Source organism: Eubalaena glacialis, chromosome 11 (genome assembly GCF_028564815.1).
Source record: "Eubalaena glacialis isolate mEubGla1 chromosome 11, mEubGla1.1.hap2.+ XY, whole genome shotgun sequence".
Taxonomy (NCBI): Eukaryota; Metazoa; Chordata; class Mammalia; order Artiodactyla; family Balaenidae; genus Eubalaena; species Eubalaena glacialis.
Window position 1 is genome coordinate 49,907,621 of NC_083726.1, and position 18,661 is coordinate 49,926,281.

At 40.0% G+C, this 18,661-nt stretch overlaps 1 protein-coding gene and 1 pseudogene across 1 annotated transcript; both read left to right on the forward strand.

Annotated features, from left to right (window-relative positions):
* The first annotated feature begins 765 nt into the window (after positions 1 to 765).
* IL22 (interleukin 22) lies at positions 766 to 4,350 on the forward strand. The gene is made up of 5 exons (XM_061205574.1): positions 766 to 951; positions 1,871 to 1,936; positions 2,045 to 2,191; positions 3,119 to 3,184; positions 4,243 to 4,350. Exons 1-5 carry the CDS (start codon positions 766 to 768, stop codon positions 4,348 to 4,350), a joined length of 573 nt encoding a protein of 190 aa, XP_061061557.1.
* Positions 4,351 to 15,754: 11,404 nt separating this feature from the next.
* LOC133101508 (52 kDa repressor of the inhibitor of the protein kinase-like) lies at positions 15,755 to 17,692 on the forward strand (annotated as a pseudogene).
* The last annotated feature ends 969 nt before the right edge of the window (positions 17,693 to 18,661 follow it).

Genomic DNA, 18,661 nt, shown 5'->3' on the forward strand with positions numbered 1-18,661 from the left:
TAAAAAAAGTCACAGAACGGGGGGCAAACGGTGCTTAGATAGCCAATACTGTTATTTTTAAAATGTGAGTCTTCTTTAGGACTCAGCATATTTTTTAAAATGAGATAAAATTATTTTTTGAAAATGGAATTATCCTCAAGCTGTCATTACTGTTTATTTTAAAGCAGAGGATGTAAGTGCTTTATTTTTGATCACCTCCAATGAGATAAGAATCTATGAAGCTGGTAGGAAAATGAGTTCGTGACCAAAATGCTTACTCACTGACTATAGGAAATCAAAAAATATTATACTAAACCTGGAATCTACAAAGACAAAGCAATTGTTTTCTTTGAAAAGTATGTAGGGTTTGGAAAATTTCTGGGATTTGTCTGTAAAAGCACCCTCTGGGTCCTAAAAGTGACGTTTTAGGGAAATGCTGGCATATCAAGGTGGGAAAGCTAGGAGGTGGTGCTTTGTGGGCTCCTATGGTGGTTAGGTAGTTCTCAGAAGACAGCACTGGAAATTAGATAATTGCTGATGTCATATTTTTCACACACACAATTTGGTGTCCTGGGGGCTATAAAAGCAGCATCTTCTACCTTCCCGTCACAAGCAGAATCACTGAAATCAACAGGTAAGTCCTCCAACAAACTTGGTATGCTTGTTTGTTGCGTGTGACACTTCTTGATACTTACTTTGTTCCTTTATGTTGTTTTTGCTTCTTGTTCTCTTGATACCAGATTCTCCTTCCCTAGTCACCAGTTGCTCGAGTTTGTGTTGTCTACAATGGCTGCCCGGCAGAAATCTATGAGCTCTTCCCTTATGGGGACTCTGGCGGCCAGCTGCCTCCTCGTCATGGCCCTGTGGGTGCAGAGAGGAGCGGCTGTGCCCATCGTGTCGCACTGCAGTCTCGACAGGGCCAACTTCCAGCAGCCTTACATCACCAACCGCACCTTCGCGTTGGCTCAGGAGGTACTCATCTCACTCTTTCTCTCTTTCTTTTGCATCCTTATCTACCTGGAACCTGAATAGTTCTTAAAGTTTCTTCAGAGCACATCTAAGATCTTTAAGAAACCAACATTTATCTCTACTGGTAGACCAGCCATCATATTCTCTGTCTCTTCTGAGACTTTGTGGAGATCTTCCATTTTGGCCTTTAGGATGCGTACATTGAGTTTTACCCCAAAAGGAGCCATTTAGTAGCCCATCTGACTATTTATTTTTCCCTTTATTCCTCTAAGCATTATTTTATTTTACTTTATTTTATTTTATTTTTTGAAGAGAAAGAAATTGACATTTATTGAGCACTTACTATGTTATGAACTCTATGCTAGGAGCTTTAAATCCATTTCTTTTTTAAACTGAGGTATAGTTGATCTACAATATTATGTAAGTTTCAGGTGTACAACATAGTGATCCATAATTTTTAAGGATTTATAGTTATTATAAGATATTAGCTATATTACCTATGCTGTACATTATACCCTCGTATCTTATTTATTTATTGAAGTCTAGTTGATTTACAATGTCGTGTTAGTTTCAGATGTACAGCGCAGTGATTCAGATATATATATGTATATATATATTCTTTTTCAGATTCTTCTCCTTTATAGGTTATTACAAAATATTGAGTATAGTTTCCTGTGCTCTACAGTAGGTCCTTGTTGGTTATCTGCTTTATATATAGTAGTGTGTATATGTTAATCCCAAACTCCTCATTTATCCTTCCTCCCAACACCTGAGCATTATTTTAAACTCATGCACATATCTGAATCCTTTCTTTAGTCCTTATATGGCTGCTCTGGGGAGAGGGGATAGAGTACAGCTCTACTTACAGACATTTCTTCTAGCTCCTTGACGTCCAGCCACTTAGTCTTTTCTTCTCTTCCAGGCTAGTTTGGCAGATAACAACACAGATGTTCGTCTCATTGGGACCAAACTGTTCCAGGGAGTCAATGTAAGCCATAGGCATGATGCCACTCGTGGTTATTTGGAGCAGTGGTGAGGATGGGTTGGGTCTTCCGAATGTCGCCTAATATGAGCCCTGCTGTTTCACTTTCACCAGCAGGTGACAGAGCGCTGCTATATGCTGAAGCAGGTGCTGAACTTTATCCTTGAAGAGATGCTGTTCCCCCAATCCAATAGATTCAAGCCCTACATGCAGGAGGTGGTGCCCTTCCTGGCCAGGCTCAACAAAAAGCTAGGACAATGCGTAAGTTCTTTTCCCAACCTAAGTCCACCTGCTTCCAGGTGCCCACCCTCCCTCCTTCTTCTGCATGGAGCCCTTTTCTTTCCCACCCTCATTTGTTGCCCCTCCCATGCTGGCAGTTAGAAGTGCCTCAGTAACACCATTACAGGAATCATTGGGAATCACAGAATGTTTACTTTTGCTTTAATTGAGTCCCATTTTGAGTCGATGGTGATGGACAGGGTCTGAAAGACCACATGAGGCTTATTTGTCCCTGGGAAAAACCAACTCGGGTAATGTGAGATGAGAAAGGAGTTGGGAGCTGCAAGGAAAAATGCCAGTTGGTGCAAACGAATCCACTGAGTATAAGTTGATGGAGGGAGGGGACTGGAAAGAGAGAAAGAGGGAAACAAGAAGATTTAATATTTGGTGGTGGGTGGGTGAAGACTGCTGCCCTTTTGATATGGGGAGTGACAAAATCAGAGGTGTGTGAACGCGATGCCTCTGAACATTTAAAACTATGAAAAAAGATTTGAGTGGAGCGAGCAGAGCAAAGGGGGCCTAGTATTTATTGAGGAGGGCCCTGTTCACATAAGATGTTTTATGTATGTTTCTTGTTCTGAGCACGCCTTTTTGATGAGGTGCAGTTATGGGTTTATTCTTGACAGGATTTGCATAAACCACTCCACTCTTTCCACAAACTTCAACCTCAGTAGGGTTTCCCAAAAGTGAAGCGAGGTCCCATGTAGTGGAAATGACTGGACTTTGGTGTCCAAAGAAATTCAAGAGCTCAGAAAATCTAGGCCACTGGTGAAATCTAGGTCATTGTGGGCAAAACTGCTAAGAACATTAATTCCAGGTGAATGTAACATACCTCAGTTAGGGGCGCTGAGGTTCAAAAAGCTTCAGTACAACAGTGTTAAAATTGTTACTCTGCTTTTCATTTTGTAGCATATTGAGTGTGACAACCAGAATATCCAGAGAAATGTACAGAATCTGAAAGACACAGTGAAAAAGGTACTACTAATAACTATTAATGCTAAATCATTTGATAGAAGAGACAAATGTTGTTTTCCTTTCCTTTCTTTTCTTTCCTTTTTTTCTCCCCATGTCATGATTTTTTACTTGATTCTCCTGCCATTGAGTTGACTATTTAGGTGCATATGTGAATAGATGTGTCTATATGTTTATAAGTCAATTTCCAAATTTTGCAAATCATAGAATTCTAGAACTGGCTAGGAACTTAAATCATCTAATCTCATCACCCTATATGCCACTCACTGGCAGAGCCAGAATAGAATGCAAGTCTTCTGAATCCTATCCAGGCCAGAGCAATGGATATTATGTTTAGTCTCATTAATTCTAAGGGAAATTTAAGATTCCTACTGATTCATTTAATCTGAAGAAGCATTTGTTCAAAACCAGAAAAGTGCCTGGGGACAAATTTATTTGAAATAATTTTTGAAGTCATTCATTTGAAGATTTAAAACTTGGAGAAAAATACCCAGAACAACCATAACAAAAGAGCTGGACTTGCATATAGGATGAATTTCTGGAATGATTGATACTTACATTTAACTGTTATAATACCCAATATGTATTGATTTTAATTTAAAAGCAAGAGTGAACAACCCCCAGTTTCTTTTACACAGTTTCAAATAGAATGAAAATACTAGTAATGGATTCATTATAGGGAAATGAAAGTCCGAAATGGACTCATTTTGGTCATAGACAGTAGTGGGCCTAGGAGGTAGGGCAAGGCAGGATGAGTGGCACTCTGGGTCCCCCAGATCCCAGCACAGCCTCTATCTGCTTGCTCTGGTTAGGAAGTGGTTTGAAACATCATCAACTTAGATTGATGCCCACAGGTGCCCTCTCAGTTCAGATAGCTGTAATTTTAAAGTCTTTGGCAAATCACGTACGCTTGCTAAAAGGGTATTATTACTGATCTTTTACAAAAGGCTAAACCTTGGTTTCTGTCCCAGCAACCTAACCATCTCATCTCCCTCTAATTTGTTCCTCTTTAGAAAACATGGTATAAATGCTGAAATACTTGTGTGTTCTTATTTTCACAGCTTGGAGAGAGTGGAGAGATCAAAGTAATTGGAGAACTGAATTTGCTGTTTATGGCCCTGAAAAATGAATGCACTCATCCAGGGCAAAGCTCAGAAATGGATAACTAACGCTTCTTGCTTGTTAGAAATAACAATAAGATCCCCTGAGGTTTTCTTCTATCAAAAGAAAAAGGGAAGCCAAACTCCACAGCCCTGTGTGGATTCTAAACAAACCCCTGTTTAGCTTAAAAAAGAGAACAATGTCACCTGTATCCATACGACCAGAAGGTAGACCTTCCAAGCATAATGAGATCTATTAATAACATTTTATCGTAGTTGGTGTTTTATACACAGAAATTTAATTTTTAAGCAGTTGTCTGTTTCCCCACAAAAACGATTGCTTCCCCATCTCTTTAGGGAAAAAGCCCCTAAATAATTTCATTTCCATAATCAATAATTTATATTTATGAATTAATTTATTGTTATAAGTACCTGTCTTATTTATGTCACTTTACTAATATGGGTTTATTTATAGAAGCATTGTAAGATATTTCTACTTAATCATAAGGTTAATATTAATATTTATGACAATAATTATGGAGCTATGTATGATATGTTTATTTTATCTCAATAAACACTTCTATATCCTAAATTTTGTGGCTTTGTGATTTTTTTCCCCTTTAATATTACCACCACCACCACCATCATCATCATCATCATCATGTAATCATTTCTATTTGCTAAATGGGCCCAGAACCTGTATAAATGATTTTATTCCTGACTCTAAGCAAATGAGGTGGCTATTAGTATTATCCACATTTTACAGATGAGAAAACTGAATCAGAAACATGTTAAAAAACATCGTGTCAGTATAAGCAGTGGACCCTTATTAAAGCTAGGTCTATCTGATTTCTGGGGGATCTGTTATACTACCTATATAGATTTGTTATGTTGATTCAGCATGTGATTCTGAAAGAAAAAAGGTAAGACATTGTAAAGAATCCATCTGCCTCATTAGCAGTTTGCTAAAAGGAAGGAGTGATGCTGCTGGGGGAGAAATACATGTCGCCTCTATTGCTGTAGATGAACTGCTTTTAGTTCTAGGTCGAGCTTGTTAGGAAGGCCATCCTCCAGTTTTCCTGTAAGTCAGGGAAGTAAAGGGGAAGCTGACTGAGTCTGGGGAGTCTTATCTGCTAGTGGAGTTTAGCCCTGATAGAGAATTCTTGTGAGTGGAAGATGAGCAAGATATCATGAAGCACACATGAGGGGGGAAAGCTGGATGTCTTCAAGATTTGTACAGTGGTACAGAGAAGAGAGAGGAGAGATACAGATAAAAGTTGGACTAGTTCTGTCTAGAAGAATGGACAAATGACACCAGCACTGAAGCATGTATAGGTCTTTCCATAAAAGGCGAAAGCCAGTGGTCAGCTGTCTAAAGTGTTTCCTTCTCCAAAATATCAGGAACCCTGGGACTATTCTACAGGTCACTCACCAATTATTTGCCAAGCTCCTGCAGGATGAGGTCAAGACTGGTGATGATTAAGTTATAGAGAACAAACAAGTGGTAACCCGTGGGGAGGGGGAAGAGGGGAGGGGCAATGTAGGTGTAAGGGAGTAAGAAGTGCAGACTGTTAGGTATAAAATAAGCTACAAGGATATATTGTACAACACGGGAAACAGTGAATATTTTATAATAACTATAAACGGAGTATAACCTTTAAAAATCATGAATCACTAGATTGTACATCTGTAACTTATATAATATTGCACAGCAACTATCCATCAATTAAAAAAGACTGGTGGTGATGATTGTACATTGTAACTTATATAATATTGCACAGCAACTATCCATCAATTAAAAAAGACTGGTGGTGATTGTGAGCACATATGTAAATTGCACATTCACTCATGGATAAAGCGGAGTTAATACTTTTGGGTATGGGCTCCAAATGCTGAAAGGTACCAAAGCTAAGCTTCAGGGTTGTTGGGATGAGAATTATTTCTGAGATAAGCTGAGGTTTAGAATTCTTTCCTCTCTTCTTCCAAATGAGTCTCAGTGTAATGATTTGAGAAAAATTTGGTATCGTACTTGTTTTTGACCAGTCTTCTAGAAATCGAGCCATAAATGGAAGAATACCTTTAAAATTGGATTCACAAATGCTTCCGTCCTAGGACAAGGAGTCTGAAATAAAGAGATTTAAAAGTTCCAAATGCCAATGGACATAAGTCATAAGGTGCCAGCATCCTCTTCAAGTCTGGAGGGCAGTGCTGATAAATTTGGCAGCGACATGAAATAGTCCAAATTCCTCATAGGGAGTCTTGACGTAATCGTTGGCAGCTGCTTTGGCATCCGTGGCAGTGGCTAGCATTTGGCTGGCACTTTCAGCACTGCTCTTGTTCTTGGCATTGGCAGAAGCCTTGGATGTCTCCTCCCTCAGCACCAGATGGTAACACCCAGGTATTTCAGAAGACTAATTTGTGATCTTGTGCGAGACCCAAGCCCCCTGAGACACGAACCAGCATTTAGAACTGAAGAGAAGCCACTGGAGGGTTTCGAGTGTGGGAAAGACTTGATATGACTCATGTTCCATAAAGATCACTCTGGCTGCTGGGTGGAGAATAGGTCTGTAGGAGGGGTAAGAATAGAAGCAAGGCCAATGCAATCATCCAAGGAGAAAGTGGTGATTGTACTGAAGTAGATGGGGGTAGAGCCAGAGAAAACTTGTTGTGACTGTGACACTCGGCTTGGTTGCCTGGGACATATGAGCTACGTATGGATCCGATTCACTAACAGGAAAAGTGTTAGTTTTTCTCCTGGTTTTTCATTTATACTATAGTATTCATTCATATGCAGTGCTTCATATAGGAATGAAAGTAAAGACAGTGATTCTGCCCTGAAAGCAGGTTAAGATTTTAAGATTTGAGTGCAGACACTTAAATGAGGAGAATGCAGTGATACCAAGGGTTGAAAGCTGAGGTCCTATTGTCCCGGAGTCAACCATCAATATAGTGCCTTTATCTTTAAAATCGACTTCAAGGAATGTTTATTGTTGGAAAAAACAGGTAGACAAGGCTGGGATGACTGATCCTAATTGCCAAGGAAAACTGTATTACTGCTACACCCTGAGGGCTAGGTAGACTGTAACTGGACCAAAGGGGTTCACTGGATTGTCTTGTCAACTTGCTCAACAGTTTCATCAATCAAAAATTGCATCAACCCAAGAGCGACAGGATCCTCAAGAACTCCATTTCTATAGGAATGAGGTTTAGTCACTTTACCAGGTGAAGGACTCCATCCAGTGAAGGTGCAGGCAGGGGGTAAGAGGAAAACGGAATGGGTGGTGGAAGAAGGAATTCATGATTATTAATTTAGGTCCTGTGAACAGCTATAAAAATAGGAACTATAGCAGATATGGTTTCTGTTATTCATTCTTTGTCCTTGTTTCTCCTCCTCCCTCCCCTCTTACATGAAGAGTACTAATGGGGACTGATATTTCAGTTTTCAGGTGGGACTATGACCACATTTACATCATCCATACAGTGTAGTTGATGAGATTCTGAGTGTTTCCTGTGCTGGAAACAAGCATTTTTCACCTGCACAAAGAAAAGAGTGGGTGCTGAGGACAGGAAGAATGGATTATGCCAATCTGGCCCTCCAGATCCATCCTCTGTTCTTTCCCATTCTACTTTGTCCCCAGAGAAGCTGACATACACGAATTGCCCCCTATATGTGCTGGCTGTCTGGTTTTTGATTGCATTTGGCACGTGAAAAGAAGTTAGCAGGAAATTGAAGGAAGAGAATAAAGTTAGAATATGTATTCCTCTGGAACCCTCTGGCCAAGTTGCCATGCAGGTTGGTTGTATATTCTACCCAAAACCTCAGCTCCTTGCAGACAGCCCTCTTCCATATAGTTCTCTTTCCTGGTTCCGGAAATTGCTCTCCACCCTGTTCACTAACAGGTTTCCATCTATTCTTAGCTTCAGGGCATCGCATTACTTTTTTATAGGGTTCCTTAAACTCTTCCCACACCTTAAAAAAAGCCAATCCCTTATTAAACTTTTTCAAATGCAATATTGTAAATTAACTGTACTTTAATAAAAAAAATTTTTAAACATAAGTTGGTGCAACCACTATAGAAAACAGTATGGAGGTTCCTTACAAAACTTAAAATAGAGCTACCATATGATCCAGCAATCCCACTCCTGGACATTTACCCAGAAGTGATGAAAACTCTAATTTGAAAAGATACATGAACCCCAATATTCATAGCAGCATTATTTATAATAGCCAAGACATGGAAACAACCCAAGTCCCCATCAACAGACGATTGGTTTAAGAAGATGCAGTATATATATACAATGGAATGTTACTCAGCCATAAAAAGAGTGAAATATTGCCATTTACACCAACATGGATGGACCTAGAGATTACCATACTAAGTGAAGTAAGTCAGGCAGAGAAAGACAAACATTATATGATATCACTTATATGTGGGATCTAAAAAATAAAACAAATGAATCTATATACAAAACAGAAACAGAATCACAGACATAGAAAACAAACTTTTGGTTACCAAAGGGGAAAGGGAGGGGGAGGAGGGACAAATTAGGAGTATGGGATTAACAGGTACACACTACTATACATAAAATAGATAAGCAAAAAGGATTTACTGTATAACACAGGGAACTATATCCAATATCTTAGAATAACCTATAATGGAAAATAATCTGAAAAAATATATATATAACTGAATCACTTTGCTGTATACCTGAAACTAACACGATATTGTAAATCAACTGTACTTCCATTAAAAAGACAACTCTTTTCCATTACCCAGTTTGAGTGTAATGTATGTTTTCCGCTGAGATTCTGACCTATATATCTCTGTTCTCGCTTCCATTCTCCTTCCAGCTCCCACATAGTAATAGGATGGACTCTGCTAGTTTAGATATTGTTTATGGACAATAAATCAAGCCAGTGTTTGGCATATCTAAGTCGTGTGCAAATGTTTGACCCTGTAATGAAGCAAAATCAGAAACAGTGGTATTTTGATTTCTAACATCAAAATAGTTTTCTTTAATTAAAAAAAAAAATCCTATTTCTCCAATAGGTTTCTCCACGGGAAATAGAGGCGTTTAGGTCAACATGCAGTATTACCTGAAGGACCTAAAAAGCTTTCTTCTCCCTTTTGGTCCAGGAGTGCTCGTGCTGCTTTGTGCGTGAGGCTCCCTTCTCCCTGCTGCTTCCACACCCGGCACACTTGAATCTTGTTGGAGTCAGGCTACTGTGCCAGCTAGAGGGTGGGAGAGCTATTACACCCGAATAATTCTGATCCCACCCAGCCTTGTGTTTTGGTTGCTTCTCTTTTATGTGGCCCTTCCTTCAACCCTTTTCTTTTTACAGCTGCTAAGGATGCTCACGGTGACCCTACATGTCTCTTTGAGGCACAGTCCCTGCCTTATTTCTACGGGTTTAACCGTCTGGTTCATCCTCTGCATCTATCTTACTTTGGCAATGTGCCTGCAAGTTAACCTCAATACCACCTAGATATCGACCAGCTGTGTCTTTACTAGTAGGCGCCGTTTCTTTTTGAAACCCACATGCTGTGAAATGCTTTTTTTTTTTTTTTTTTACTACGGTACGAACGGCCTTTATTGTTTGCAATGGGAAGTGGAAGAGGAGGGGATGCGACAGCTCCGGCTCCTGGGGCGACTCCACAGACTCGGTCGCCGTCCTCGAAAAGCTGGAATGCTTTTCTGAGTTGTTGTTTCACCTGTGACATTTTCATCTTGCCATGGCTGCAGATGCTATTTTTAGGCACAATGAGTGCGCAGGAACTTTATGAATCTCACATGGCTGCTTGACTCACTGACACCCTTAGGCATTTCAATTCAATGTAGTTCATTAAGCAACGATTTAAATCATAGGGTATGCAAGATCTTCTGCTCATACAGCTTAATATCAAAAAAGCAAATAACCCAATCAAAAAATGGGCAGGAGACCTAAATAGACATTTCTCTAAAGAAGACATACAGATGGCCAACAGGCACATGAAAAGATGCTCAATATCTCTAATTATGAGAGAAATGTAAATGAAAACTGCAATGAGGTATCACCTCACACCAGTCAGAATGGCCATCATCAAAAAGTCTACAAATAATAAATGCTGGAGAGGGTGTGGAGAAAAGGGAACCCTCTTGCACTGTTGGTGGGAATGTAAATTGATACAACCACTATGGAAAACAGTATGGAGGTTCCTTAAAAAACTAAAAATAGAGTTACCGTATGATCCTGCAATCCCACTCCTGGGAATATATCTGGAGAAAGCTCTAATTTGAAAAGATACATGCATACCAATATTCATAACAGCACTATTTACAATAGCCAAGACATGGAAGCAACCTAAATGTCCACCAACAGATGAATAGATAAAGAAGATGTGGTATATAAATACAGTGGAATATTACTCAACCATTAAAAAGAATGAAATAATGTCATTTGTAGCAACATGGATGGACCTAGAGATTATCATATTAAGTGAAGTAAGTCAGACAGATAAAGACAAATACCATATATCACTTATATGTGGAATCTAAAAAAAAGATACAAATGAACACATTTACAGAACAGAAACAGACTCACAGACATAGAAAACAAACTTATGGTTACCAAAGGGGATAATGGTGGAGGGCGGAGATAAATTAGGAGTTTGGGATTAACATATATACAATACTATACATAAAACAGGTAAACAACAAGGACCTACTGTATAGCACAGGGAACTATACTCAACATCTTATAATAACCTATAATGGAAAAGAATCTGAAAAAATATATATAGATAGCTGGATAGCTAGATATAGATATGTATAGATATAGATATATACATATACATATATGTGTGTATGTAACTGAATCAATTTGCTGTACACTTGAAACTAAACAACATTGTAAATTAACTATATTTCAATTTTTTAAAATGCCTTCTCCTCTGTGAAATTTTCTCTTTTTCTTCCCTTTTACAACCTAGTCATAGTTAATTGCTCCATCTTCAGGACTGGCCAAGCATAATCTACAACTCTCTCTTAGCATTTATCACACCAAAGTTTAATTATTTATGTGTCTATGTTGAGAACGTTTCAAGGACAGGAACTATTGTTCATCTTTGTATTCCAGGAACTAAAAATGCCTGGCACTTTATAGGTGCTTGGTAAATGTTTGGTGGATGAATGCATAGAGGATGGAATAGGATTCTGGGCCCAGGGACCTGGAAAAGCAAAGCGTTGGAGACATGAAAGGGGACAGAGGGCTCAGGGGAAGGTCAGAGGTCCAGTGTGGCTAGAACTCAGGTTGCGTGGGCAGATGCATGAGGCACCTGGGCTAAGGCAATTCCTTACTAGAATCTAAGCTCCGTGAGGTTAAGGGTTTTGGTTTGTTTTGCTTACCATCTGGAGTATTGCCTGGAACAGAGGAGGTGCTCAATATATATAAGGTCTGCATATATGCATATATATCTCCTATCTTAGTGATAAGATCTGCTATGAACAGTAGAATGGTGTGTGTGTGTGTGTATAATTTTGAAGGAATTAACAAATATACTGATTCAGGACAGAATCATGGAAGACATTAGCACCAAAACAAATCTGTAGGAAGGATAAGAGACCTCTCATTAGCTGGTTCCTGCCGTCAGAGAACACCCAGGCCTGTAATACAAAAACACAGACACATTTAACTGCAGTAAAGCGAGCAGCTGGTGTGTAGGACGTTATGAGAGAAAGATACAGAACAAGAAGCAGCAGCTGGCACCCCCAGCGCAGAGCTGCATGAGAGGTTCCCATCAAGCCCAGATGCTCAGCTGATCGGATCCTCCTACGCATCTGGTTTGGTTTGAAATGCAGAGGAGAGACAGGAAACAATATCAAAGGCAGAGGAGGGGATGCCCATTGTGAGCTCTGTAGATTTCATAGGCAAAATGAGAAGATAAAGAGCTGCTTGTGGCTGCCCAACGTGGCTCAGAAGTGGGTCGAGCTCCCAAAGCAGAGTTTATTATCTTTATGTCAGCACCCAAACTTCTCTCTCCTTCCTCCTTAGAGCCCTGACTGCCTTTTGGTCTTCTCTCACCTCACAGGGCATTCCATGGTGATGATGGAGGTGTAATCAGTAATCCAAGAGTATTTATTGAGCACATACCATGGGCTAGTCTCTGTTTGGAACCGCGGCAACAGCAATGACCAAGCAGAAAAAAATTCCTGCCCTGATAGAGCTTAGATTTTAGCAAAGGGAGATAAACGGTAAACAAAATGCATAAGTGAAAGATATGTAAGATAATGGTAAGGAGTTTGGAAAAATATAAAACAGAAAAAGGAAACAAAGGAGCTAGGAGTGAGGTTAATTCTCGTTAGGGTACTGTATTAGTTTGCAAGGGCTGCCATAACAAAGTACCACACAGGCGGAGTGACATAGTTCTGGAGGCTAGAAGTCTGACATCAAGATGTCAGCAGGATTGGTTTCTTCTGAGGCCTCTCTCCTTGGCTTATAGATGGCCACTTTCTCTCTGTGTCCTCACATGGTTTTTCCTCTGTGTATGTCTGTGTCCTAATCTCCTCTTCTTATGAGGGCATCAGTCACATTGAATTAGGCCTGCCCAGATAGGTAATTAGCTTGATTACCTCTTTAAGGATGCTACACCTCCAAACACAGCCACATTCTGGGGTGCTGGGGGTTAGAACTTCAACATATGAATTTTGGAGGGACAACTTTCAGCCCATAACAGGTATCCTAGGAAAGCCTAGCTGGGAAGGTGGTATTTAAGCAAAGACTTGAAAGACTTAAAAGAGCTGGCCATGCAGATATCGGGGGTGGGGTGGGGTGGAGTGGGGAAACATTTCAGGTAGAGGGAACAGCCAATGCAAAGGCTCTGAGCTACAGGCATCTTAGTGAGTTTGAAGAGCAACAAGGAGGTATTGTGGCTAGAGGAGGTGAGCAAAGGGGAGAGCAGGAGGAGAAGCCAAAAGGCAAGGAGAATAGCAAAATCAGACAGGCCCTTAGGCCATTGAAAGGATTTGGCTTTTAGTCTGAGTGTGACAGGAAGTCCTTAAGGGAGAAATCATGCTCCTAGTGGCCTGCAAGTTCAGGTTCAAGTGCACTGCTTAGTCTGAGTAGCATCCATCAGGCACTTATGCTGACTGCCCCAGAACCACAGGGCTGAAGAGCCGGACCAATGATTAATACATTTTGACAGAAAAGATACATCTATTTCTAGGACTCTTGCTATTGTGATTTCTAAACTCTATCTCAATTCTTGCAGTTATTACTGCCAAACTTCTTTTTGATGCACTTAGAAAATGAGGTAGAAAGGCTATTTTTAAGTCATGTACTTTGATAAAATTTTGGAGGATGCTTGGATTGATGTATCCATTGTGTATCCTTTTCTTCTGCAGGGCTAAGAGTGAGGGGGACAGCAGCAGAGGTCTATTTCTGTCATCCATTGTGGTGGTTACTATGGGAAATCTGCTTCTGACTTCTTATTTTTTATTTTGAAATCATGGTTAGGGTACCATATTCTTCACAGGTTTTAGGGATGACATGCCTTTCATTGCCGGAAAATAAATGGTCAATATGTACGCTACCATCATGTCAAAACTGAAAATGCTAAGATAACCAAAAATCTACAAAGCTATGAAGAAGATCGGTACTGCATAAGAGCTATTGAAATGGATAATACTTTTTTTGTATTTGTGTGTTGGTTTATTCTCACACTGCCCATCAGAAGATCTTGGACTCATACATACATAATGTTTATTTATTAACCCAGAGTCAAAATGGTACAGTGGAAATACCACTGGATTTGCTGTTCGAAGACATGGGTCAAAGCCCAGGTTTGCTACTTCCTGTCTTTGTGCCTTCAGACAGCCATTTAACCTCTTTCAGTCTCAGCTCTCTTACCTGTAAACTGAGAAAAACAAGACCTCCTTTACCTTTTATAGAAATGTTGGGAAGACCAAGTAAAGGAAAGTCTTTATGAAGTATTACATAAAATTAGATATTCCTATAGTGAATATGCAAGGGCTATAAAATATCACAAAAAATTTCGTTTTACTATTCCTTAGGTTTTTTTTCTTTTTGTTCCTTTTTCCTTAAGTCTCTGTTTTCTGTGATCTCCACCACAGCCTCAGACCCTCCTTGTATCCTGCTCTCCAGTGTGGAGGGAGGCTGCACAGCGAGTGGGATACACATGGGCTTGGAGTCTTACAAACATGGATGGAATCCTCTGCCTTTTTGAGCTGAGTGTCACTGGGCATGTGATTCAACTTCCCCGGACCTCAGATTCTTCCTCTGTAAAATGGAGCAATACCAGATGCTCTAAGACTAACTACATTCTCAAGTATAATGGGAAGCATTTAGTTATACCTCGAACTTTAGGATATAAAAGCATTCTCCTCCCAACAAGCTCCAGTAAGCCTGGAGATGACAAGCACTCAGTTTAAGTACTTGGTGAATGAGTCAATTAATGATGAAGGGTGAAAACATAAGAGTACCAGCCACCCAGCACAAGGCCAGGAACATAGGCTGAGACTCTCAGTGAATCTCCACACATGTTTCCTCTTCATGCTGCTCATGCATCCAACCTCAGTAGCTCCCTCTTTTCCCGTGCAGACCATTGACAGCACTCTTCTTCCCCTCTCTAACCTGTTCTCATCCATCCCTCTGAGGATGTAAACATGAGATAAACAGGTTTCCTGGGTGGAAGTGTTCAATAGAATGGGATCTACCATTTCTGAGGGGACGAAAACCAAGCTATCATTGTACTGAACATATTTGTCTATCTATGACTACTTCTTATCTATATCTTCTGGATCTATCCTGGGAAAAACATTGGATTTCAGTGAGTTTTTAGGTTTTTTTTTTTGGATGAATGGTTTAAATAGATCTATCTGCTTCTTATTGACATCTGTGTTGATTTTAGGATTTATGATCCTGAGGAATTATGCCAGTCACTGAGGTCATTAAACATCGTATTTCAACAAATTTAAGATACAATATATTGGAAGTTGCAGCATTATTTCATTTACCACTAAGAAAGGAAAAAAAAATGTTGCTGAATAAACTACGATGCAATGCTTTCTTAAATTGAGCACTTGGCTGTTGCTTTGCAAGAAAACATGTATTTTTGGTCATTCCTCCAAAGACAAATATTTGCTTCTCTAAAAGCAGATTTGCAGTTCACTGCTGTTCTGTGCCTTTCTGTGAACACATTAACTTTAGTTTCAATGCCAAATCATAGGGTGTCTTTCCAAAGGCATTTGAACAGCACGTAAACTCAACACCCACAGTAACAACCATGCGCGCAGTTCAGCGGAAGTGATGACGTCATTAGGGACCGCACAGAACGGACTCCTGACTCGGTGATATAATTGTAAGACTCCGTGGAGTATAAAACAGGCTGGGTCCCCTCCCCGGCCCCGACGGGCTGGCGGGCTGCCCTGAGGAGGCGGGGAGGGGAGGGCTGGGCCGGCCGGCTGGCAGACGACGATGCCGAACTTCTGCGAGGCCCCCAACTGCACGTGGAAGAGCACGCAGTCGGACCTGGCCTTTTTCAGGTTCCCGCGGGATCCAGCCAGATGCCAGAAGTTGGTGGAGAATTGTAGGAGAGCAGACTTAGAAGATAAAACCCCTGATCAACTAAATAAACATTATCGATTTTGTGCCAAACACTTTGAGACTTCTATGATCTGTAGAACTAGTCCTTATAGGACAGTTCTTCGAGATAATGCAATACCAACAATATTTGATCTTACCAGCCATTTGAATAATCCACACAGTAGATACAGAAAACGAATATAAGAATTGAGTGAAGATGAAATCAGGACATTGAAACAGAAAAAAATTGATGAAACTTCTGAACAGGAATGAAAACATAAGGAAATAAACAACGGCAATGCTCAGAACCCCAGTGCAGAAGGGGGTGAAGAGCAGGATGAAGGCATTTTACCTTTAACCCTTGAAGAGAAGGAAAACAAAGAATACTTAAAATCTTTGTTTGAAATTTTTATTTATTTATTTATTTATATATTTTAAAATAAACTTATTTATTTATTTATATATTTTTGGCTGTGTTGGGTCTTCGTTTCTGTGCGAGGGCTTTCTCTAGTTGCGGCAAGCGGGGGCCACTCTTCATCGCGGTGCGCGGGCCTCTCACTATTGTGGCCTCTCTTGTTGCGGAGCACAGGCTCCAGACGCGCAGGCTCAGTAGTTGTGGCTCACGGGCCCAGTTGCTCTGCGGCATGTGGAATCTTCCCAGACCAGGGCTCGAACCCGTGTCCCCTGCATTGGCAGGCAAATTCTCAACCACTGCGCCACCAGGGAAGCCCCTTTGTTTGAAATTTTGATTCTTATGGGAAAACAGAACACACCTCTGGATGGACATGAAGCTGATGAAATCCCAGAAGGTCTCTTTACTCCTGATAACTTTCAAGCACTGCTGGAGTGCCAGATCAATTCTGGTGAAGAGGTTCTGAGAAAGTGCCTTGAGACAACGGCAGTGAACACATTGTTCTGTTCGAAAACACAGCAGAAACGGACGCTAGAGGTCTGTGAGAGCTGCGGTAACAGATTTTGATTTCATCGTTACCATTGTTGTTCTTAAAAATGTTCTATCTTTTACAAGAGCCTTTGGGAAAAATCTTCAGGGGCAAACTTCTGTTGTCTTCTTTGCAGCCAGTAGTTTGACTGCAGTGCTGCCTTCACTAAATGAAGTGATGGAAAATACCAGTTTATCATGAATTTTGGTTTGAGGAAGTCACAAATTTGGCAACCCAACTTGATATTCTGATGAAACTCCCAGGGAAATTTCGCAGAGCTCAGCACAGTCACCTGGAATCTCAGCTAACCTCTGAGAGTTACTATAAAGAAACTCTAAGTGTTGCAACAGTGGAACACATTATTCAGGAACTGAAAGATATACTCTCAGAACAGCACCTTAAAGCTCTTAAATGCTTATCTCTGGTACCCTCTGTCAGGGGACAGCTCAAATTCAATACATCAGAGGAGCATCATGCTGACATGTACAGAAGTGATTTACCTAATCCTGACACGCTCTCTGCTGAGCTGCATTGTCGGAGAATCAAGTGGAAACACAGAGGGAAAGATATAGAACTTCCGTCCACTATTTATGAAGCCCTTCATCTGCCAGACATCAAGTATTTTCCTAAAGTTTATGCATTGCTGAAGGTCCTATGTATTCTTCCTGTGATGAAGGTTGAGAGTGAACGCTATGAAAATGGGTGAAAGAGTCTCAAAGCATACCTGAGGAACACTTTGACAGACCAAAGGTCAAGGAACTTGCCTTCGCTTAACACAAATTTTGATATAAAACACAATTTGGAGTTAATGGTGGATACATATATTAAACTCTATATAAGTAAGTCAGAGCTTCCTACAGATAATTCAGAAACCACTGAAAATACCTAAGAGACTTTTAAAATAGGCTTTCTCTTATATTTGATATTTGAAAAAATCTGTAAGAAATTTGAAAATATCTTACAGAAAAGTTGTAAGGTGTACGTAGGCTACTTAATCACTGAATATCTTGACCTGTAGGCCTCCCATTGAGTACATTAGTCATTGATAATCTGCCTGTTTAAATGGCCCGTTTGAAGTCCCATGCTTTGGAGACCTAACTGGTCTTCCAGAAGATAGCCTTGAAAGTACCACGTTACACTCTGTGTGATCTCTGCTAACGGCACTTGGGACTTGTATTAGTTAAGTCATTTTACACATAACATTTATCACTGTGGATCCAATTGTCAGGTACTGAGTTATCAGTTCTTTGAAGAAATAAATTTTGAGGAGGTATGGGAGGAAGGAATACATTTTATAAAACATTACAATGAAGCTCATGACTGACCTTTGAATAGTAGGAGTTTTAAGTATGCTGTTAAAAATCTGTAAGGGACAATTAAGAAAATTATCAGACTGTAAGAGAAATGTGTGGGCTCGCCAAACAAGGATTTCAGTGTAGATTTCGTCTTTATCAAATGAAGTTAAAGGAACAAGTTATAGTTGAAGTTTGAAAGGAAGAGACTGCCATTGTTGTTCCACATCTGGTTGTTGCTGTTTGCATTCCTTTATTGAGCTTACATCTTCATAAGCTTTTTGGCAGGTATATGTTGAACACTTCTGTTTCATGGTCAAGACAGGATCAGAGGCCATGGATACTGACAACTGGTTTGTCTGTTTTCTTCTGTCTTTTTCCATGACGGTATCTACTGCCTCATCTTGATTTACAAGCAAAACCTAGAAACTACAAAAATAAGTGTTTTGTGGTTTATCTAGGAATAATACAGAAAATATTGCCATTATTTTTGGTGAAGAAAATCAATTTTGTATAGCTTATTTCAACCTAAATAAAATGTGAATTTTGTTTTAAAAAAAAAGAAA